Below are 25,300 nucleotides of genomic sequence, written 5' to 3'. Positions count from 1 at the left end.
ATGTTTTAAAGGTTTCATAGTAGATGAAGCAGAATTTCCTCAGTTATATAGCCAACCATAACTTGAAAGAGATATTCCAGCATTGTATCTGCTTTCAAAATAATATAAACTTCCAATTACTAAACAGACATTTGATCAGTCAAAGCAAATCAACTGCAGATGTTCACAGTGCAAAACAGTCCAGAAGGGCATTTGGATGACAGGTGTGTGTTCATCTACTCATCAGATTTGATGGCTCAGAAGCAAGAGTTTGATGTTTTGATACATTTTACACATCATAAACTGGTAAGGAGAAAAATGCTAATGATGCTACTATTGCAATGGTTAAATTATATGAAATTTAACTAGCAAGAAGAAACATATTTGTCAATCTGCAAATACAGAGAGCACAACTGCAACAGAGCAAAAATGCTTTATTTTTACAGGCCAACACCAAAGTAGATGCTCATTCTTGGCATTTACAAAGAGATTAAATGCCTGAATTCTTTCTTGTTTAAAACAACTTTTATTAAGTAAAATATGTAACAGCAAATGCATTTATTCTTACCGTGGCCAAGAATCACCATATCTGTCTTGACCTTTTGCAAAACTATGTGCAAAGTTGGGTATTCAATGACAACCTTCCCTTTCAAATTGTCTTGAAGGCCTTTGTTGGCATCTAGTTCTTCATACCTTTGAAAAAGTAATTGTAAAAGTTAATCAGCCTGCAAATATTAGAGAATGCTAGTATATGTAGCTTATTTTTAGATGTTACTAGAATTCTCCCCTCCTTCAAATCCAAGCATGTAACAAAGCAATAGAATTTCTGCAATCCAAAATTATTTTATTCTATGTTAGAAAGCTGGCCTCTCTTACAAGGTAAACTTCAAGGTTTTATCATAATGACACAAAAATGTCTAATTTCATACTGGATCAGTGTATCTTGGTTATACATATTATACATGTCAGGGTCTTTGTTAATGTGTACTTTGGTGTACACATTACTATACCATTTCAAGGGACAGGTATTCAAATACTTAGACTCCCGCCCCCTTTAAATTATCAAGATTCTTCATAAGAGATGTGGACTAAATTTTACCATTTTGGATTATGTGGAAATACTTTAAATATCGGATGCCCTGGTGAGTTGGTCAGCCCAAACGATCCTTTTATATACTAGTAATTCAGCTTGCATGCTGTAAACATAAAGGGACATTCCAGGCCGCCTCTGGAAATCCCCCAAAGCTCATTCAAGTATTTGAATCAGCAACAGAACCCCCTCTGCTCAATGTTCTGTCTCAACTTGCATTTCTGTACTGGTTTGTTGGCCTCTGACATGAGACATATCTAAAAATTAACAATTTTCAGGTTGTTATAGTATTTAGCAGGATCAGGTTGTTGTTGTACACCTTCCCATTGACCAAAAGTGACTTCCTATACAGCAGGGATCACCCCCTGACCCCCTTGACCCTACTCTACCTAATAAATTCAAGTGTATTTCGATGCAAAATTGAGCGTTAGTGCTTTGTTACAGAGTTGCTTGCGTCCATACTCCTGAAAGTGGATGAATAGGCACTTCTGAAGCACTTCCACTCCTGGATCTTGTGATCCCACCCATCCTTGTAGGGAGCCAATAAGTTAAATGAAACTCATGAGTATATGCAACCCCAGTGAACTACCATTGTTCAGCAAGGAGTCCCTCCATATGCACCAAATTTTGGAAGTTTGTGTATGATAAAATTTATGAGAATAGCAGCATTTTGTAGCAAAATGATAATGGAAATTTAACTGCTTGGTAGAATTAATAATTGTTTGTTGGTGGAAAAAGAATTTAAAATGCGACATCCTTTAATCCAGAGCTCCTCACATCAGCAGCTGCAAACTGAACTCCCAAAAGAAAACCTCATTTATTTGTGTTCTGGCTTATCCATGTGACTTGGATCAACCATCCAACTCCATATAAGGGATACTTTCTTCTTCATTCAAAGCCAGGAGTGTTTCTAAATAATTGCAGTAATCTTAACCAAGCCTTTATAATGATGACATAAGAATGTTGCAACCATTTCAAATTCTAAACATCTCAGGAGCAAAATTTTCAAACCTTAAAGCTATTAACAATCAATACTATCTCAGCAATTACTACAAAAAAGCAAAGGAGTTGTAATTATTAAATGACTACCAAGCTACTAAATCCAGTGAATCTAAAATTCAAATGTAAAGTATATGTATTACATAGATTCCGACCACTTTATCGAATATTTACTTCTACAAACTATACCTACTGTAGAACTCCTCACCAATACCCACAATGTATAGATTAATATTGATAACACTGTATCAGGAATTAGATTTTTTAAATTCAAGATGCTAAAATATGCAACTTGCTTTTTCTAGTTTTGGAAGAAAAAACTTTAAGTAATGGCCACTTCCCTCAAATCCAACTTCAATCATCATGAAAATATTTGGTTTCATGTTTCTTTCTACCCACAGTAATTATGACCAGTTCTTACTGAAACCTTTTTAAAAAGGATAAGAGTACATAGCATTTCTAATTCAAAGAGAGCATTCATAACTCGTAGATTAACACATGAACAGAAACTTATTTACTGATTTATTTACAGTACTTTAATGCAAAGTATGGCAATACCTTTCCACTGGCAAGAGTCTCAACACATTCTTTTCTGGTTAAGCAAACATTTACCACCAAAAGGCTAAAGTCATTTCACATGCCACAATATACTTTCCATTATCTCATGTTTTAGACAAAACATCTTTAGCGTCCAGCTTGGCATAGCATAAAACATTTGTACTTTAAACTATTTTACGATAGTAAATTATTCAAGTGTTAGATCACCAAGGCATAGCTTTAAGTAAACTTTATTGGTTGACAGACAGTGACAGCTTTTGGCAAATATCCAAGACCTTGGTGGAGTGTGAAGAGCAAAAGAATCATAAGAGAACGTTTTCTGTGCTAATCTAACTAAATATCTGGAGCTTGCTACTAAGTTTTTAACTCCTTGGTTATTCCTCTCTTTATAAAAAATTGAGGAACTCTATTCTGCTCTCTCAAATAAAACTTTTTTCAGTGCTTTCATAAAGTAAAAATCAAATCTATTTATCAAATCTATCAGCACTTCTCCCTGCAATTCAAATATACATGCCCAAAAGAAAAGTGTTATCTATATTAAGGCTGTAATCTTATACCTACTTATTTGGGTGTAATCTCCATTGAAATACATGAAATTTATTTCTGAGTAGACATGTATAGGATTGCACTAAGGAATATGTCAGGCTTGGCCATTTTTCACATTTAACAAGAACATATCTAAGTTGAACACACTTATCTACAGCTAATAAAAAGAAAGGCTGATTTCTTATATCCTTGTTATAGTGCAAAATGTCATTGTTAGAGGGAAGAAAGATGGAAGGAAAGTGGTGGCAAAATTATATATTAATCTACTGTTACTTTCTACTGTTAGTTTTTCCCTACCCTGTGCCTGCTTACCCTACCCTGTACCTGTTTGCATTCTCTTCCCCTCCTTATTGTTTTACTATGATTTTATTAGATTGTAAGCCTATGCGGCAGGGTCTTGCTATTTACTGTTTTACTCTGTACAGCACCATGTACATTGATGGTGCTATATAAATAAATAATAATAATAATAATAATAATAATAATAATACATCCGATCATCCTGGTTAGTACACCTGAGGGCTGAAAGGTGGGATAACAGTACCTTTACAAATAAATATTAAAATTAAGCGAATTTTCCTGGAACCCTTTGAGAATATGGCAGGTAGGTCCACAATTACCCATCTTTACTGAATTATACTCTAAATTTGTTAGCCTTATTTCTTATCTTCTTTCCTCAAGCTTTCCCCCCTTGCTACTCCAACCTTCACAAATTGGTTACAGACCTACAACTTTTCTGCCATTTATAAGCATCTTGGTCTTGTCGCAGCTCTTCTACAGAGGACTTTTGGGGATGTATGAAGTCTGAGAAGATATTGGGCTAATTTCAACCAGTTATATAATATTCTTTACAGCAGCCATTGTTACTAATACCTGTTTTTTCCTATTTTGCTCCAAGTGGGCCTTATAAAAAGACTGCTTTACTTAGCCACTGACAAGATTATGTTGGGTCATTTCCTTGATTTAGATTTTTTTTAAACAACACACACAATTAACACACACACACAATTCTTCTGTTATAGAAGGGCTATGAAGGTGGTTCTCAATATGAATATAAACATTTTTGTAACGGAAGAAAACTAAAAATTAGAAGTTCGATACCATGAAATATTAAGGGCAATATTTCCTTCCACAAGAGGGACGGACCCACTGCTTACACAACGGAGATTTAGTGCTTCTTAAAGGAAGTCCCAAAAGAAGTGGAAACATCCATTTCTGTATTGCAACAGGTCAGTGGAGCACCCTTATGTGAGTTCTGCTGACTTGCCCCAGTCCAGAAACGAGTATTTCAGTTTAGGATTTCCCTCGCAAGCACTAAATGGCTGGTGTGCAAGTGGTGGGGACTACTTGCACAACAGAATTGGCAAGCTGCAAAAGAATTAGCGGAGCATAAGTGCCCCATTAGATACTGCCCTAAGTAACAAATTAGTCAATAATTGGTCCACCTTCACATCCCTGCCACTTGGTCTGGGATAGAGGGAATCTCACTTGCTATGCAAACGACCCTTGAAGCTTTAATATAGTTTTATTACTACTTACTCTGAGATAAGCACTCTGGAAAACATCTTACTTCAAGTCCCTCTATTATGCAGTCATAGAATCATAGAACAGCAGAGTTGGAAGGGGCCTACAACACAACTGAGTCCAACCCCCTGATCAATGCAGGAATCCACCCTAAAGCATCCCTGACAGATGGTTGTCCAGCTGCCTCTTGAATGACTCTAGTGTGGGAGAGCCCACCACCTCCCTAGGTAACTGATTCCATTGTCGTACTGCTCTAACAGTCAGGAAGTTTTTCCTGATGTCCAGCTGGAATCTGGCTTCCTTTAACTTGAGCCCGTTATTCCGTGTCCTGCACTCTGGGAGGATCAAGAAGAGATCCTGGCCCTCCTCTGTGTGACAACCTTTTAAGTATTTGAAGAGTGCTATCATATCTCCCCTCAATCTTCTCTTCTCCAGGCTAAACATGCCCAGTTCTTTCAGTCTCTCTTCATAGGGCTTTGTTTCCAGACCCCTGATCATCCTGGTTGCCCTCCTTTGAACACGCTCCAGCTTGTCTGCATCCTTCTTGAATTGTGGAGCCCAGAACTGGACACAATACTCTAGATAAGGCCTAACCAGGGCCGAATAGAGAGGAACCAGTACCTCACGTGCTTTAGAAGATATACTTCTATTAATGCAGCCCAAAATAGCATTTGCCTTTCTTGCAGCCATATCGCACTGTTGGCTCATATTCAGCTTGCAATCTACAACAATTCTAAGATCCTTCTCATTTGTAGTATTGCTGAGCCAAGTATCCCCCATCTTGTAACTGTGCATTTGGTTTCTATTTCCTAAATGTAGAACTTGGCATTTATCCCTATTAAATTTCATTCTGTTGTTTTCAGCCCAGCACTCCAGCCTATCAAGATCACTTTGAAGTTTGTTTCTGTCTTCCAGGGTATTAGCTATCCCACCCAATTTTGTGTCATCTGCAAATTTGATCAGCATTCCCTGCACCTCCTCGTCCAAATCATTAATAAAAATGTTGAAGAGCACTGGGCCCAGGACTGAGCCCTGCGGTACCCCACTCGTTGCCTCTCCCCAGTTTGAGAAGTTTCCATTGATAAGTACTCTTTGAGTCCGATTCTGTAACCGATTCTGTAACTATGAGGTGGATTCACTGTGAATCCACCTCATAGTTGTTCCATCTAGCCCACTTTTAGCTAGTTTGTTAATCAGAATATCATGGGGCACTTTGTTAAAAGTTTTGCTGAAGTCAAGATATATGATGTCCACAGCATTCCCACAGTCCACAAGGGAGGTTACCCGATCAAAAAATGAGATCAAATTAGTGTGACAGAATTTGTTCCTGACAAATCCATGTTGGCTTCTAGTAATCACTGCATTGATTTCAAGGTATTTACAGATTGACTTCTTTATAATCTGCTCCAGAATTTTCCCAGGGATGGATGTCAGACTGACTGGTCTGTAGTTCCCAGGTTCCTCCTTTTTGCCCTTTTTGAAGATAGGGACGTTAGCCCTCCTCCAGTCGTCCGGCACCTCACCCGTCTTCCATGATTTTGCAAAGATAATAGACAAAAGTTCTGAGAGTTCTTACACTAGCTCCTTCATTACTCGAGGATGCAGTTCATCGGGCCCTGGAGATTTGAACTCATTCAAGGAAATTAGGCGTTCTCTGACCATTTGTTTATCAATCTCAAACTGCAATCCTGATTCCAACTTCAGAAACCACCATGATAATGCCACCATATTAAAAGAATGTCTAAGAAACAACTAAGCAAGTGTCATCATGAACAGAATGGGCTGGATTTACCTCTTGTGCCCCAAAGGAAAATGTGAGAATGGCCTTAGTGGCTGTGGTAATATCCATTATAACTGACCAGAAGTCACGTAAACTCTGAAGATCTTATTGGCTTCCAAAGAAGGATGAAAAGTCAGCTTACTAATCCTTCTGTAAACTGTTGCACTATACAGATCCTTCTATCATATATGTATAGCTCTTCAATGGAGCCTCCAGCTATTATTTCAGTAGTGAACTCAGTCATCCCTGCCAGTTCAGACAGCAGGAAATTCCCGGCTAAGATCACTCCTTCCTGCATGTCATCTGCAGGGCCTTTAGTTTTAATAATGAAATTTTTGTAGTCTGTGATTAAAGATAAAAAAGAAAATCTTGTACAACTACTCTCTTACGATAAAGTGTGACTGTCACATTAAAGAGTCTTTCAGATGAACAATGTGCTTTGAAAAGAATTCCTTTAACACCAACTTAAAACAAAACAAAAGATGCTGACATCAGCATATAATAATAAATGGGGATGACTCCTGAAGCAGCTATAGCCACCATTACATTTTATCGGAGCATGCTTTTAATAGAAAACAAAGTTAAACATAAAATACAAATGAAAAACAAAGTAGCATGTATATTTTGTGACTAAATTATATTTCATGAGCATTAAGAGAATTTAATGAAAGATTTCCTAGTAATAATAGTGCAGAATGTTTAACCCCGTTTGGGAGGGGTGCGTTCGGGATTACGCAAGCACAGAAGAGATGTACATAACACTTAAGATTTCTTTCAAGTACTAGTTTTGAGGGGCTGCAGCTCAGCAGAGATAATAACTAACAGATGGACAGTCATTCCTAAGTGGTGAATAACTCTTCCTTGTGGTTATGATTTGTGAACAGGAAAAATAGTGAGATACGCTGCTCAGTCATACAGCTAGGGAAAAATACATTATGGATTATAAATTCACTTTTGCCTAAAACTACAACGTATCTTAAAACTTTGTACTTACTGTTTGTCTAATTACTAATCTAATCATTATAATTTGGTAAGAATTAAGGGAGTTTATGTTTTTCAAAGGGATTTATAAAGAACTTTGGCACTTGAACCACAGTTTTGTTTAAACCCCCATTAAAAGGATTACAACACTACAATAAAATGCAATTTCCTGAAAATGAATATGCTTTGTCCATTGGAGTTATCAACTGTTCCACCTCAGTTAACCAAAAGTGTCTGTGCATATCAGACACTTGCATATTTACCAGCTGTCGATCCAGGCCACTAAAGACTCTGCCTTGGATATATTTTTAGGAAAAATGACAAATGGACAAATATCTTCACTGCTACTTAGTTCCAATTAAGTCATCTTGGCCAGCTAACTAAAAATAACTCATTACAATTAATTCCCCCACTCATACAACACACCCTTTAAGCACATTTCACCATGACACGCAAAGTACTATTATACTCATGCCCGCTTGTGGGTTTGCCATAAGCCTTTGATTGGCCACTGCGAGAACAGAAGGCTGAACTAGCTAGGTCAGTGGTCTATACAACAGATCACTTCTTATGCCAGATCCTTTCAATGTATTGCTCTCTTTCATAAAGGCTCATACATATGATTATAGTCTTTTGAACTGTAAACTAGCATTCCATATATTGCAATTGCAAACCAAAACCTGAGAAGGAAGGGCCCAAATATAACACTTGAAGAATATTTTTGTGTCTTAAAACACGTTAGCTGGATAAGATACCTGGATGTTTGCTTACCAGAGTTAAACAGACCCTTTAAACACTATGCAAGAGATGTGACCTGCAGGGAAAACCCCCACAGTGACTGGGTTTACGTGATCACAGGCATAAAAGAATCCATCCTGGCTTTTCTTGCCACCTCCACTGTTTACATAATTACCCATGCTGCAGCATGAGTTGGTGTGTCATGTGAACCCAATGAACTATCCCCTCCCCACTGCACCTACCAACCTCTGCTGAACTTTTAAATGAATGTGAAACCTAAAAGAAGCCAAAATTAGCATGGTTTGTTCCCTGCAGCCAGCTCTGGTCAATAGTATGTCATCTGTATTCTGAACCAGCTGTAACTATAATAAATAATAAAATTTATTTATATAGCACTTTATTATATAACGCTGTACATAAAATAAAGTAGGTCAACAATTTACAAAAAAAAATACAATACAATAATCCTAAAAGAAGACCTTAACTGAATCAATGAATATAACAATAAAAACTTAAATTAAAAACCCATACAAAATATGTAATGGCCAACGCAAGAGCCATCATCATGCTCTACCTCAGGAACAACCAGCCAACCCTCTCTATTCAAAAAGAAAGGTCTCGTCAGAGGCAGCCCCATGTAAAGTGTGCTAGAGTAATCCAATCTGGATATCAGCAAAACATGTATTATTGTAGGTAGGCAGTTCTTCTCCAAAAGAAAAAAAGTGGTGCTAGCAGACCAATTAGGGTTGGAAAAAGCCCTCTTGTCCTCCAACAACACCTGAACATCCAACAATATCACTTAATCCAAGGACAAGCGTGGTCTGCAAACCTTAGTCTTTAAAGCGACTCAAAACCACTTACAAATTCTAGGATTAGCCAGACTCCCACCAGTCAGGGTGGATTTGATTTAAATCACGATTTAAACCACTACTCAGAAAGACTCGATTTAATCATGTGACTCCCCCCTCAAAAAAGTGTACTCTTCTTCGCTATATTTTACACAACTCAGAGTTACCGAAGACTCATTCTTGCTGTTATAATCTTAATATTTACAACCAGATGAAGGTTTCATTTTTAGAATAACAACTTTTCAGATTAGTTTTAATCTTAGCTTCTTGTGCAGATCTATTCCACTCCCAACAATCTATTTATTGACTTTTTTTAAACTTAGCACATAAGAGGTAAGGGGTTGATTCTGTGTACATAGATATAAATAAATAAATAAATAAATAAATAAATAATAATAATAATAATAATAATAATAATTTGCAAAGGAACAATGTGATTGTGATCTCTGCAGACACAAATTCAGTTTTGAGAACTGTAAAACCAAGCATCTGTGATAATATCTTCTAGACATAAAAATTGCCCAATAATCTTACAGAAACCTCTGGAAGAGCATGACATTGTGAATGGATTAATGGAATTCTTTTACCCCAAAATTTAAGCATTCCATGAATATACAGCCTCATGCTACATAATTAAAAACTAATCCTTATTTCATGATGAATAACCTTTGTACTATAATGTATCTTAAATAGAAAACTATCTTTAGTAGATAGATTTTTCCTCAAAAAGCATTTTATTTAAAAAAAATCCTATTTAAAGAAAAAAAATCTTTTTTTTATTTTTAAAAAAAGTCATTGATTTTTATCCACCCTGAAAACAATATCATTTTGTCCAATTTTAAACTGTTTACCCTTACTCAAGCTACTATTGACTTAAAACATCTATTCAAGGCTTCTATTGCTTCCCCAAGTTTCAATAAAAATGAGATAGATGGAGTTGGGCATCATTAGCATACTGACACTGCACACCAAATCTCCAGACATCCCTACCCAGCAGCTTCACACAGATGTTAAATAGCATCAGCCCCACCTTTAGGGATAGGCTGTCCATGAAAGATTGGAACCTCCAGGGCAGTAGCCCATAGGCCCAACTAATCAAGGTATCTCAGACGGATGCCATGGTTGATGGTATCAAATGCCAGAGAGAGAGAGAACCAAGAGAACAAACAGGTATGCATCCCCCCTGACCAGTTCCTGGCATAGGTCATCCTCAAGGCAATCAAGGCAGTTTAGTTCCAAAACTAAGTTGAAAGCCCAACTGAGAAAGTGCTGGATAACCAATATTATCTCAGAATACTTGGGACTGGAATACCACAGTATGTGTCAGTATCTTACCCAAAGAAGGAAAATGGGAGATTAGCATAAAATTATTAAAGTCAGCTGGATCCAATGAAGGTTTTTATAAAGTATTAGATGTGCAACAGCTTCCTTTGAGGGGGTACTCTCCATGGCCATGAAATGCCCTCAAGGAGTCATTTACTATCTCCATTACTCAGCAGACTAGCTTCACTCAGGCAGATCTAATTAGCCTGGATAAGCTTGACTCTAACACACGAGTTATTGGTCCGGCATCTTGCCCAAACAGAAAAGACAAATGGAACCACCTGTCATATCCACATTTGCATTTGTACTGAACATGGCATCCAAGTCAGAATGGACACAAACAATTTTGTATGTGAAGTGCAAAACAAATTGGTCAAGTGGGCCAAGGGTCATTACAACGCCTCCCATGGGCAAACTCCTACATACTTGGTACTGCTCCACTAAATGACATTTTACAGATGCAATGGTTGGAGAGAAGTATGCTTTCTTCATCACAATCATTGCCATGCAATAGACTCCAAGATGAGCTCTCATCTGCAATTGGTCAGATTAATTACAAGTCTACCATCACCTTTGCTCTAGTCATTCCATTCACTGCACTGCCCAAACTCCTTATAGATCAAGAAACTGACCTCTAGCTGGTAGGAGAGGGTGTCTAGGTCAGTCACCATTTCTCCATTTCAGAAGTTAACTAGGACTTCAATAGGACCAACAGCCATGCCAGCAGGAAAATCTCACAGAACCGTCAGGAAAGCATAAGGATCTACCAGCGATAAACCATCTTAATAGACCACTCATGTGTAAAGAATTTCAGGCTCTCCATAATCCTAAGCCCCAACAGTAATTATATGTTCCTGATAAAGGAGCCACACAGTTATCTGTCACTCCCAGACCATGTTGTGAACAAAATACCAGAAAAGATCCTGTTCAGAAGACACGCTAAGTCACAGTGGTTAAGCATTTTGAGCTAAACATTATGGCTTAGCGTGTCATGTGACCCATTCCTAACCATTGGGGCTACATAACCAGTGTTTAAACACACTCATTAACCATTTGCTGCAAAAGGGTTAGCGACCTAACCATGGCTTAGTGGGTTGTCTGAGCAGGCCCAAATAGTATGCCCTGCCACAGATATAAATTTAAGACAGATCATGATTGTCACGGTGACCACAAATTTCTGAGTCACACCGGACAAGAGGGTGTTAAAGAGTGGTTGAATGATCGACAAACATCCAGGGCAACCTTAGCAAATACAACCCTCAAGATCACCTTTGCCCAACAGTCTTCTTGCCTGAGTGAACATGGAATTGGCAGCACACTAACAGGATCCCTATTTTGTCTTGAGAAACCAACTCTAGGTACCTACACTCAAAATTAGGTGGCTGAAGAAAGGGTACTTGTTGAGGTAAACTGAATGCCAATAGACCATGGAGAAGACTCCTCCCCATCCTCTCTGTCTAGGTTGCTGCTTAATCAAGGACTGAGACAGGTAAGTACAAATTGTATTTGTCTCAAGTCTCCAAAGATTGTGGAGGAACAGCTAAGAATAGAAAACAAATCAAATGAGGGTGTGTGTGAATTTATTGCATCCAAAACAAGAGATTAAAGGCAGGTATGACATCTAGAGCAGGAGAGAAAGCACGAGGCAGCAGGAGGTGAGAACTGAACTAGAGGTCATTTGCTAGCTTGACGTAGGAACTGAATGGTTAAAGATTCCAGAAAAACTTAAGAAGCAGAACTAGGAAGGATAAATGCATAGGGGCCACAAGCAAAGGTCCTAATTTCAGTAACTAAATTATTTACTGGATGGCACTAGGGGTAAAGGTACAGCATCTGGTATATACATTTCAGAAACTATTCCATACAGAAACAGCCTTTCACTCAGCAACAATAATTTCTTGTCCTGCAAGAGTAGCAGTATGGAGCCTGCATCTCTGTTTGCCAGTCATTAAATTCTGTGTAATCAAGAGCAAGTTTATAGAAGGCAGTTGAATCTCAGGAAAGCAGATGGTAGGAAAATATGCAGCAAGTAAGGCACAATAGGAGGAAATATGAGAAGTAGTTAGGGAATCCCAGAAACAGTGTAATGAAAACAAAGCAAGCAGCCCACCACTACCCCCGACTACACACACACACACACACACACACACACACACACACTTCCCAAATGTAGTATTGTGTAACAAGGCTTCAATGTTACAATGCTCAAAAAGAACATTTAAAAAGCCAGTATGAGGTAGATAGAACTGTCAGAGGAGATTCAAGTTAGCTCAAGTAAAGATAAAATCGATTGAAGAAGGGGGGAATCTAGAATAAAAAGCCACTTCATGAAATGTTACAGAAATGGGAGACAAAGGGAACAAGGGTCAATCAACAAGAAGAGAGCAAGGGACAGAAAGAGAGAACTGAATTATTAGAAATAATTGGGTTATCTAGCCATTCAGTATATTCTCATCAGAGTTTTTAAAATGAACCATTTGGCTTTTATGCGTACTAGGCTATCAGTAAATCCAGCATACACACACGTTACCAACCAGTGCCTCCATTCACAACACAATACGGATTGTGCCTGTTCTTTTGTGTGAGGTCCTTTGATGGGAGACAGACTGGAAGCGGCATAATTATTTGCCCACATGCATCTCCACCAGATCGCTTAATTTGAGCTCAGTTATCATAAGTGAGACAATGACCATGGGGTCCAAGTGATATTATAGCACAGATATTTGGATGACACAACGTATAATATTGCTCGGTATTCTGAAGATAATCATGGTTAAAGATGCCTGCACAATTTTAACATAGCGATGATTTACATGTAGGAAAAATGCACATGTGAGTACAAAGCCTTTGATCACAGATTGAAAACTCTCAAGCTGCTCAAGAGGGAAGTTTGAGGTACAGTGATGCCACAAATACTGCCTGGATCCATACTAACACTAACCTCTTTGAAGCACACACTCAGCTAGAAGGTTCACAACTTGCCAGTCTTGCAACTGTTAAGGAATTAAGCTAAAATATAATCCCAAACTAGGACATACCAATTCTCACCTTGCTTCCTTGCATATGACTTTTAAGCAGAGTCCTTAGCACTTTTGGATTCATTTTTTGAGATTGTTAACTGCCATGGGAATGTGACATTGAAAGTGCAGGGTATAAATCACAGAAATAAACATATTTATTAATCACAGCTTCCTATGGTAAGGAGTAGTAGTTCTCATGTAAGTCTATTTCCATTCAGATTCATTCCAACAGGTCCAACAAGTACATTACCCATATCTAGGACAGTGTGTGATCTTCCAATCTAATCAGGGCATTTTTGTAATACCAACTAACATATGCTGTTAGTGCATGTTAGACAATGCATTAATTTACTCAAAACAGACCAAACCAGCCTGGGTGCTCCTAGTAAAATATTCCAACAAGATCACATGGCTAAAAGATTAGTACACTTTGAATGTGAAAACATTCTTGATCACTCTAGTAGACTGAATACTTTATTCTAGAAAAAGATCTTCTAGAACAGGGATGGGCAACTTGTGTCCCTCCATATAACTCCCATTGGCTAAACTGACTAGCACTGATGGAATTATAGCCCCAAACATCTGAAGGGTTCACAAGTTGCCCACCCCTGCTCTAGAATCAGATTGTTTATTTTTAGGTGTCTGTTAAGTTTATTGGGATAGCTTCAAGAGCAGACCAGGATGCTGATTGTACAGTTACATAGAAATCTAACTGAACAGTTGCTGATGTAAAGACCCTTGCTGTTTTCTGCAAATGGCAAGTTCATACCAAAGGAAACCTTGGATCCAGGCCCGGTATTTCAGATCTGCAAGTGCCATAGAAGCTCCATTCCATCCACTACTGCATCCTATCCAAACTCTCACATAAGGTCTAGTATGTGGACATAATTTTTTTAAAAAACAACAACTCACACACAAAAGAATCTAAGTAGTTTGCTCATCTTGCTAAACGATACTTATGACAAAACATGGTGGGAATAAAAAGCTGACGCAATAGAGATTGCATAACTCAGTGTAGTCATTGTTGGTCTGGAAAAGGGCATTTGGAACAGAATACAGGCTTTTTAATCTACTGTGGAGAGAATGAAACTCTACTAAAAAGGATAGTTACTGCCATGTATTCATTTTATTTGGCATGTGTCATTCCATGAATAAGAGAAGGTTGAGGTTATTCTCTCAATTAATATACAATGGGATATAAAACAAAGATCTTAAACTGTATTTTACCATTCCATTATAGGTCTTTCCATTCTTACAAAGTTTTTATTTGCTGTCTACTTGCCAAAAAGCTACTAACCCTTGAAAAACAAACATGTTCCAACTTCTCTGCCAAGGAAGGAAGGTCAAACATCTCCTGACAAGGTCAGAAGAACAGTTCTAGTTCATTTCTATCAGCAAGAGATAAAACAGAGGGATTCCCTTTCGGCAAGGCGAAGTGGAAATAGTTTGGGGGGTTCTTTCCGACATCTACATGCAGGATGTTGATCTCAAACCCAGGAGAAGAAGCAATCCAAACAATGTTATTCCCATTTATACCTTTTCAATTTAACACACCAGTTCAAATTCCACAATAGCCATATACTTTTAAGTATTTCTTGACAGCTCCATTCTAAAGAAAGTTTCTAGAAAGTCTGAGGTTTGTATGAACTTTTTAAAAATCTGTCACAGAGTATCACAACTATTTCATCAAGGTTTGGAGTGTGTGCAGTACTGACACCCTTATCAGTTCACTGTATTTGAAATGTACAACTCTTCAGCTGTAATCCCAATTCTTTACTTTGTATAGTATTTTTCTACTGAGAATGTTAGTGCTATGAACTGAGATGTACTGATTGGTCAAATATGCCCTTACAGGCTCAGACCTAAGATACTGCTGGCAGACTGGGTCATGAGTAAATGAGAGGCTAACACAGGGCAGTAATGAAAAGGTTACAAATATTGGAATGGGACACCAGCATATGACTGGTGAGGAAATTTGAAGCTGGAAAAGTTTCAGTGTCAAGAATCTCAATTCCCAAAGATTTGTTTGAGACCTTATTGGATTTAATACCTTTCAGCATTAAATAAAGGCCTCAATGGTTTGATAGCCCCCTAATCTGTTCCTCCTATACTACAAATAATAACATAACTTTTTGATCCATTGATTCATTTCTAGTTATTTAAAAAGTGTACTTCTTCAAAACAAATGAGAAGCTATTGGTTACTACTATTAACAATTTCCCCCACACTGTTTCTTCAATAAGGTTTCCAAAGAACGAACAGTTAAGATGCCATAAACATTCAGTTTGGCATGCTGAAGATTCAAGATATTATATAAATGTCTTGTAATTTTTTCTTAGAAGCTTCTTAGGAACATAGGCATCTAGCTTCTATTGTGTCAGGCCATTGGTCTCTCTAGCTCAATATGCACACACTGGCAATAACTCTCCAGCGTTTAACAAGAATCTTTACATCCCTCCCTGGAGATGCCAGGGATTGAGAGCATGGCAGCTTCTTCATGCAAGCTTCATGTAAGTTTCCTACAGGGGAAGGAGTGTATCCTATGATAGGCCATTACCACCTGTGGGTAAGGTAATTAATATAGTTTTTGTACAATGATTTCCTTATATTATAGGGATACAGTGAAAAACTAAATTTCATCCAGCACAAAAGTATTGAAAGTAAAACAAACACAGCAGATAAAAGAAAACTCATTCACCCTGATCCAAATAAGGAGATTCATGCACAAAACCAGGCTTACATATACCTTTTGCTGGTCTGAGAATTGCAGATGAAAAAACATTTTCAGAGGGGAAAATGACTCTTGTGGCACCTTATAGACTAATTTATTATGGCATAATGGTACACATTTCATGGACACCTTCACTTCAGATACATGAAGTGTTAACCTTAAGTTGGCAGATTTGTATAAACAGTGAAGTCAAAGCAAACTGAAATGCAAATAGTACCAATAGTGATAATTACCACAGCAGTTGCCATTCACAAAACATTGTTGTGTAATAATGCAGGCATCACCACACATTGGTGAGGAGATTAACTTATGAAATATTAATCAGATGCAAATCTGAATGCAGATGCTATTTTTCTGCACCATATTGCTTTCATTGGATTGCAGATTCAAATGCACAATCCCAACCTACATTCTGGGGCCATTAGTCACATGTAAATACCATTTAATTTGCAACTAGAATTGGAGCACAGCCACCATTGTTCTACTAGCAAACTCACTGAAGGCAGTTGATCTGGTTTTTGACCCAATGACACAACTGACGCTCGCTAACATACTATATTAAATGTGCATTGAAATAAGCAAGAACGGAGTTCTATGGCTGAGGAAATGAGACAAATACAGTTAGCATCTCAGCAGAAAGTAAATACCCACAGGAAATTGACATAACATGAGAAATAAGAGCAGCAAGGGCTCTTAAGCCCATTTCCACATTTAGGTATGCAAGCTTTGTTATGGTCACAGAACAATAGCCATTTAAAAACAACAACCAAAAAGTTCACTTTTAAACACTGCTGAAGGATCAGGACATAGAAAAACTCTCATATTAAACCACAATTATAAGACAAGATGTTATACTTCGATAAAACTCAATACATTGTGGATACTTAAAAAAGAAGTTCAAAATTAAAAATTCTCTTGATGAGAGTTCACATTTGATCACTGCTACTGGGAGTATAATCCATGCAAGTGCAAAAATGAAAGGAAATCATCCTAAAAGAACAAGCTTTAAACTGTGAAGCAAATAGCACTGTGAGGCAAACGGTAATCTTTACATATTAAAGGAAATATGAATGCCATTCAGGAAAGGTGGCTCTCTCCCAAACAAAACAGAGACCGAGAATGCCCATCAGTTGGTATGAGTTGGCTGCCACACTTCATGCACTTTCAGAAAGGTGCCTTCAAGGCCATATGCCCTGAAGGGCTTATCATCCAGACATAGTTTCAACAAAAATAAAACAAAGAATAACAAAGAAAAAAGAGAGAGAGAAATTACAGAAGAAGAAAAAGTTAGAATAAAACCTCAGCAAGTTCAAAACAGTCTAAATAGACGAAGCCTGTTCCTCCACAGGGCTGCCATAATGGCAGCTGAAGAACTGAGGGAGCAAACAGGAACCCACTAGGGAGATGTGCACTAGGACAGCGGGGAAGAGGTTTCCGCCAAAACTCCATACAGGCACAGAGCCCATGTGTGTGATGCACAGAGTTCATGAAGAGGAAGTTGTCACTTCTGACACTTCCTCGAAATCTCAAAATTTTACTTCGTTTTTCACCAGCCAGCAGCAGAGGAAAGTTTGTTCTGCCTCAGTTAAGACACAAGATGTGCTCACTAGTAGTGACAGAATTAAGAAGAAGTCAGAAGTACCAATTTGTAGGCTGTTAAACACAGAACAGTTAGAGACACATAACCAAATACACTTTCTCCAACACCTGTTACCCTATCTGCGCATAGACTAACATCATCACCAAGTTAATTTTCGTAATCAAATACTGAGATTGGTACACAAGGAATGCTTTTGATACGTAAGGATTGTAAATTACAAAAGTAGGTTTGGCAATAAAGAAAAATATATAGACTACAATACTGTAGTAATGAAAAAATGTTTGCACTAAATTAGTTGCTAATTATATGGTCCACACAATAAGGTACAAAACAATAATATTCAGGTCTTTAAAAGATAAAACAAGTAGAGATTCTTCATAAAATACACAATGTGCATCACTAAGCTCTAGTGCTGATTTAATTCTAGTCAACTTTTAAGAGATTGGTCATGGGCCACAGGCCCCATGGTTCAGCATTATATCTGCACTAACATTAACCAGAGTTAACCTTATTCTTGGGCCACTCCTAACTGAGCATTTGAAAACAGATTCTTCTGGGTTTGGACAAGAAAAAGTGCAAGGAAAAAGTTATTCTGCTATAAAAGCTTGTCCCAGTCAAGTGTCAGAATGCATACCAATCATTTGTGATTTCTCACCGGTCTAACCATATACATTAATTATCCCAAACACTCATTTTGTTGAGTAATATCACATCTTTGCTTACAAAGATTCCTATGACCCCTTGGGAAAATGAGAAGGTGTACTTCCCCAACCAGATTGTATAATTTGGCAATTGTTTCTTTCCTTCCCTTACTGGAAAAAGTAATAATTCTACTGCATGAAGTCATTTTGAAGGCATCCCAAACATAAAGCATTAGACAAAGTTATTAACTTATTTTGAAGAGGACAAATAGCTTTTTCCAGAAACAAAAAGAATGTAACAAATATCAAAAATCTTCCAGGATGCAACAGCTAATTTCCTTGCTTAGAACTACTTGCTTCCCAAAACAGGGCAAAGAGGAATAACAAAATCACCTACAACATTACTAGATGGCAATTTTAGTAATTTACCCAGATTTTGATCACTGGCAGTATGATCCTATATTTTATAGCGTTAAACAAGCCTGCATGTTCTTTAAGTACCCTAGTATTTCTTTAATGATGCTTAACTGTCATTTTAAGTTACAACCTATTCTAAAGGGTTATCACCCTAAACACTTATATCTCATTTGTACAATATTCTGGTATCACCTGCATTTCAGAGATTATCTATCTGGAATTTTGTATTACAGACAATTCAGAGACACACACAGTGCACTCCTATATGTTTACTCAGAAGTAAATCCTACTGTATTCAATGTTGCTTACTCCTAGGTAATAATACAATTGTAGCCTAAATAGTTCAAGGGCAACACTCCATTCATCTACCTACCAACTCCCTCAGGTTCTCCATGAATTGTAGAAAAGGGACATGAGGGATTTAAAAAAATTGAGTGGATGGGTAAGAATATAGGTTTTCGTTTGGGATGACCCTTGGTCTGATCCAGCATGGCTCTTCTTATGTTCTTATGAGATGGCTTTGCAAAAACCAACACAAATGAAGCCAAGATCCAGCCCCTCTTCTGCAATTGCTCCAGCAAGCATAGATGACTTAGATGACTTAAAAAGGTATCTGATCGTCTTCGAACCTCCGACTTTCGTTCTTGATTAATGAAAACATTCTTGGCAAATGCTTTCGCTCTGGTTAAAAATTATACTCTTTTAACTCTGTATTTTAACCTTATATCAATTTTGCTGCGTGGTTTTATCCTGGTTGTGCTTTTTATATTGTATTTTGTATTTGTATTTTTAACTTGTTGGTTGTTTTATGATGGTTTTAATTTTTGTGAACCGCCCAGAGAGCTTCGGCTATTGGGCGGTATAAAAATGTAATAAATAAATAAATAAATAAATAGGGGACAGGAGGGCCTTGTTTCACTTTAGTTTTCAGAGAAGGCAAGGACTGGCAGGCATCCCTCTTGCAGCTTGCTCCTTCTTAATGCCTCTGTGGGCATTGAAAAAGGGAGAAGCAGCAAGAGGGCACTGAGAGAGTGGATGCGCTCACCTCCTCTGCAGCTTGAAATGTGGGCATTCTCCCTCTTAACATGTTTCCCCTTTTCCTCCACCAACAGTTGTGACATATCGACCCTCCACCTTCTAATCTCCAGGCTGCTTTAAAATCCCACCTTACCTCTCCTTTTCACATTCTCTTTCTTTTCCTCTCTTTTGTCTGAGACTGAATTAGATTCTCTCTCATGCTGCACCTGTTATTTGTGAGGTTGGGTGAGCACTATCCATGGACTACTTTATGGATATGTCTAGAAGAATTTCTGTCATTTGCCACCAATCCCAGAGCAAAAAGGTGGCAAGGAGGACGAATTTCCTTAAGTCAAAAGAGAGAAAAACCACTGTGCATGGTTGGTACTGTAGTGAGCAATGCAGAACAAGCATGTTACTGCTGGCTTTGGGTGCAAATGAGAGGCTTTCCTATTCTCCACTACCAACCATCCAGTTCCAAGTGAAGAACCAGAAGAGTTGTGGTTGCTGCTGTTCTAGCAGAAGAGGAACAAATCCACCTCTTAAACAAACAGGATTTCAACGTTTCTGTGTTCTCCGAAGGTCTGGCATGATTAAACAATACCTAGCTCCACCAAGGAGGGAAGGGCTGGCCCTTGTTGCATTTTGTATGGAGAGGGGAGGGACTGACTGTGACCACAAGTAATTGCCAGCTAGTAAGCCAAACAAACCTGTGTTGACCCTTATTCAGGGGGCAAGATTTATAATACACCAAGGCACTGAAGCTTTCCTTACCTCTGCCACAGAATTCTTTCCCATTGTGAAAGAATATTGCATAATACTGCATTAAGAGGAAATGTTCTGTTGTTGTTCTTAACGTAATTACTTTTGAGTATAGCTGAGATAAAGAACCAATGAAACAGAGTGGCCTGTCATATTCATGGTGCAGTATCATGCACTCTTTCTCCAGCCTCTATTACAGCTAAGCATCATGTCAGCAACAATTATGACTAAACGAGATTCTTGCTTAGCTAGGCTCTGAAACCAGGGTTCCAAGTGGATTTCAAATCCTGATTAAGACAGAATCCTGGCTAATCTCATTGTGAATAATGACCTTGCCAACAAAAGCTTGTCCAAGAGTATACCAAGCTTCCTCTTAACCACAGTCAAAAGATGCCCCCTCCCTTACATCAGCACCAGCTTAAATGTCTGAAGCAAAAGATTCACAACAGAGAAACCACATATCTAAATAACCTTTTACGTTTTGTCTTCATCACAAACACACTGTTGCATTGCATTTCTTAATATAGGAAGCTGCCTTATAGTGACCTGGTTCGCATGACACGAGAGCCCACCATGCTTAATTTACCCCCGGAGGCTGTTGTGTTATGTCATGCCCGTGAACACCTCACTTGCTGTGGCTTGTTGTGTCATGTGAACCCAGGTGGCAGAGGCTGTTTGAGGGCTAGATAACTCTCAAATAACCTATGGTTATTTGAGAGTTATCTAGCTAGGTGTTCTAACAATGAGCTACAGCCTTTCCTTTGTGTGGTTTGGTTACATCTTTCTTCATACATCTTGTGTTTTGAGCCTAAGGGAGACCATCTCTCTGCACAATTTTCTAATCTGACCAGTATGTAACCATCTTATTACCCATAATATACATGAAGATGCAGCTTCGGTTTATAAAAATGAAACCCTTACCTGATGGAACTGTGCGGCCTGTTTTCTACTTTCATTAGAATTTGTATGTCTGATTGAGGGGACATTGTGTAGATTTTTAATCTAAAATAAAGACATAACATTTGATTAACTTTGCTACATAATACACAAATTGTAAGAGTGTTTTATCCAGGGTAAAACTATCAAAGATATGTACTTGCTGCAGGGAAGTACAAATTTTAAATTTTATGTTTAGTTGTTCCTTCATCACCAAAGGTAACAGGGTAAGAACACATCACAGAAATCCCAATATGCTTTAATATTTGAATTCAAATAATTTTAAAGTGCATACCTTTGATGAATGACAGGATTAGACTCTTGAGGATCAATGTAGGGCTTAAGAATGTCACACAACAGCTTATCATCTGGCACCCTTTGCTCAAGAAGACAAAAGTGTATCAGTCATGGTGCACAATATTTGCAAGAACAGAAAAACTAGTTCACATGTGTGAAAATGCAGTCTCATAAGCCCTAGTATTATAGCCATGGAAAAGTGTATACAAAAAATTTGAGAAGGAAGCTTGGCTGTTTTGACCTTGATCCAAGAATACCAAGGTGTTTTTTTTTTTTTGCAAAAGCAAGGGTGGGACCTCAGGCCTTGGAGCCATATCCGTCCTTCCTAGGGTCTCAATCTGGTTCTCTGAGATTCACAAGGAGTCCACAACACCTTATCATAGTATAGTAGAGTTGGAAGGGGCCTCAAGGCCATCGAGTCCAACCCCCTGCTCAATGCAGAAATCCACCCTAAAGCATCCCTGACAGTTGGTTGTCCAGCTGCCTCTTGAATGCCTCTAGTGTAGGAAAGCCCACAATCTCCCTAGGCCATTGGTTCCATTGTCGTACTGCTCTAGCAGTCCCCCTGGCCATTAATCGTTTGGTGGTTTCCTGGCTTTTGTGCAACTTTTCTCCATTCTAAAAGGCTTCGTTAATGTCAATTAGAGGTTTAAGCTACTCTTTGTGTGTGTGTGGGGGGTGTATTTTGGTCCTGTCCCCTTTGCCATGGCCCCATCCATGACTGGAAGGGCAATTCCTGAGAGCATCTCCAAAACTGAATTCAACCCTTGGTCTGATAGAGGTTCCCTATCCCTGTGCTAAAGATTTTTTGTTCTAAACTCCAAATTTAAAGAACCCTTCTACATTTTCTTTAAACCTGTTTTAATGGAAGACAAATCTTCCTCTCCTCTTTTCTAGATAGGAAATTGTGGAGGGAAAAGAGCATCATTGAGTATTTACAAAATAGGTTGTAATACAAGATATATTCATGCATTTTAGCAGGGACATCAGACGCTATTTAATGATATAAAACAACCTTCCCAACCTGGTGCCCTCCAGATATGCTATGGGAGTTTATTCCAAGACATTTTTTATTTATTTATTTATTTATTACATTTATATACCGCCCCACAGCCGAAGCTCTCTGGGCAGTTTACAACATATGGAGGGCACTTGGTTGGTGACGTCTGATCTAAAACGTCTTTGATGGCATAAATGGATAAAAGAAACTTAAAATGTGAATAACATTCAGTTATAAAATAGTTCAGTTACACCCCTAAACAATAAAGATGGATTTTTAAACAAGAAGTTTAAATTAATTTTTTAAACTAGATTTAAATTTCATGTTATGAATTCAGTTTATTGTTTAGCCAGAAGGCTGCAATGATAACTCTTTTACAGCAAAAAAACAAACAAAACTGTAAAACAGAATATAACAGTAGATGTTTAAGTGTCATATTAAAGAGCTCCTACTGACAAAAACATATTCATGTACCTTTTTTCTGTGAATTTAGCATGACTGTGAGGAAATATCAGCTTCAAGTGCCAAAAGAACTTGTGTTGTCTGAAATAAAACCAATACAGACTCTTAATGCTTTGTCATGTAAACTATGAATTACAATTGCAGTTGCTAGGGCCCTTTTGTGAAGGGAGTCCAGAACAGACAGAGTCAGAGAAAAAAGTATCAATATCATCACACAGAGCTTGTTCACATGATAATGTATGCAGTTAACAAACCTCTTAAACCTCTTCCATCTAAGAGTTGTTTACACAACTAAGATTTAATTCAATATTGAGCAGAATTAATTGCTACAGAATGGTTCCAAACACAACACTTCCTCTACTTTCTGTGTAGCTTAAAACTTTATAAACTGCTGCGTTCCTGATATCTAAGATATGATAACATTTCTTTTCATATACAAGCCTATATATAAACACAAGTATCAAGTTTAAAGGGGGGCCTGATATTAGTGAATGAAAACAATGCAGTGTTGCCATAGCAAAGTTACTTTGACTATTGAGCAGATAAAATAACATTCATTTGAGTCCAAGTGGTCACAAACACATGCACGGTAGCAAAGCAGTAGACGGATCTGTTGCTATGTACAATTAAATACACACCTAAGTGGGAGTTAAAAGCACCATAATGAGCACAGCATTTTGCAATTTTTACATGGAGATCAAGATGCACGTTTTCTTGGAAGGAAGAAGAAATATCTTGCTTTAGAAGCTGACCATGCAAAGTGTGAATATGCTGTAAAACAGGAGTAGGCAACGTGGTGTCCACTAACACCTTTCTTGGTGCCTTCCCAGGTGTCCCACTATCTTTTTTAATTAACAAACATTCTTACTTGCAGCTGGGATTACTTTCATGATGGCCTCTAGCTGCTACCAGCTTATTTCCCCATGAATACCTCTGGGCTACATTATGGGGTCCAGAGATATTTTTAGGAAATGAAGATGCCCAACTACTAAGAAAAGGAAGGGGGAGGAAGAAAAAAGTTCTAAAGAACTTTGGGTCCAAAAGAGTAGTTTGTGTATTGTGGTTCAGACCTCTACCTTTGGGGCATGTATTGTGTCCTTTGTGACTAGCCATGCCTCCTATGACAACCATTTTGTGGTAGTGCCCATGACAATTTTTCAAACTGCCAAACGTGCCTACAGGCCTAAGAAGGTTGCCTACCTCTACTGTAGAAGAATAATTTTCAAGGGGGGGGGGAGTGGAGGATATTGTTTTTTGGAGTGGAGGATATTGGTATGGTCAGAACTGAGATTGGGGTAAACACCAACCAGAGGAGATAGAAGAAAATATGCAGATGAGACGGGGATAGACAAAAACATAACGAAAGATGATGCGGAGGTAGAGGGATGGCAGAAACAAGAGAGTTCATGAGAACAAAACTATGGATAGGAGGGGAGAAAGAAATGTGGGATAGACAGCTGAAAAGAAACAGAGGTAGACATGGAGAAGGAGTAGTCAGATGGCAAGGATGATGGAGAATTAGAACAAGAGGGAAGCAAGCACAACAACAGAGTGAAAAGGAAAGACAAAATTGGGAACCAAGAGATGAACCAACTACATTAAGGAGCTGGAAGCTTACTCCATCCTGTTCCAGGTGTTACACTGACAAGACACCACTGCCTATGCTAGCTAGACCTGATGGGAGTTCTAGGCCAAAACTTCTGGAGGGCCACAAATTACCCACCCCAGTCTAGAGGCTTGCTGTGGAGTTACAGCTGCAGTTCATTAAGCAGGAAAGCAGTTCACTGGGTGTTGTTGTGGTACTTGTAAAAATACTGTCCCCATGATAATACATATCTCTTCTTAGAAAAGTGCTGTATATAAGCCAAGAACTGCAAAGACGTTCCACAGATTGTGTTTCTTTTCTTCAAATCCTATGTGTGCACCCTTGTCTACATATTATACTCCTTTACATGCATCTGTAAGAAAGAGGTTGGGTCCTAAGCATGCTGAGGTCTCTCTCAAAATATGTGAGATCACTTTGTGAATATAGCCCTTAGGTAAAGTGGTAA

At 38.2% G+C, this 25,300-nt stretch overlaps 1 protein-coding gene across 1 annotated transcript in view; it reads right to left on the bottom strand.

Annotated features, from left to right (window-relative positions):
- ZNHIT6 (zinc finger HIT-type containing 6) overlaps positions 1 to 25,300 on the bottom strand; it is a 49,697-nt gene that overhangs the window by 8,270 nt on the left and 16,127 nt on the right. Inside the window, exons 6-9 of the mRNA XM_063117785.1 lie at positions 23,262 to 23,330; positions 21,786 to 21,866; positions 21,476 to 21,556; positions 548 to 672 (exon numbers count right to left, since the gene is read on the bottom strand). Coding sequence (XP_062973855.1) covers positions 548 to 672; positions 21,476 to 21,556; positions 21,786 to 21,866; positions 23,262 to 23,330 — 356 coding nt within the window. The remainder of the gene's footprint in view (positions 1 to 547; positions 673 to 21,475; positions 21,557 to 21,785; positions 21,867 to 23,261; positions 23,331 to 25,300) is intronic.

Source organism: Elgaria multicarinata, chromosome 1 (assembly GCF_023053635.1).
Source record: "Elgaria multicarinata webbii isolate HBS135686 ecotype San Diego chromosome 1, rElgMul1.1.pri, whole genome shotgun sequence".
In the NCBI taxonomy this organism is placed as follows: domain Eukaryota; kingdom Metazoa; phylum Chordata; class Lepidosauria; order Squamata; family Anguidae; genus Elgaria; species Elgaria multicarinata.
This window is presented reverse-complemented; position numbering and strand designations above follow the sequence as displayed.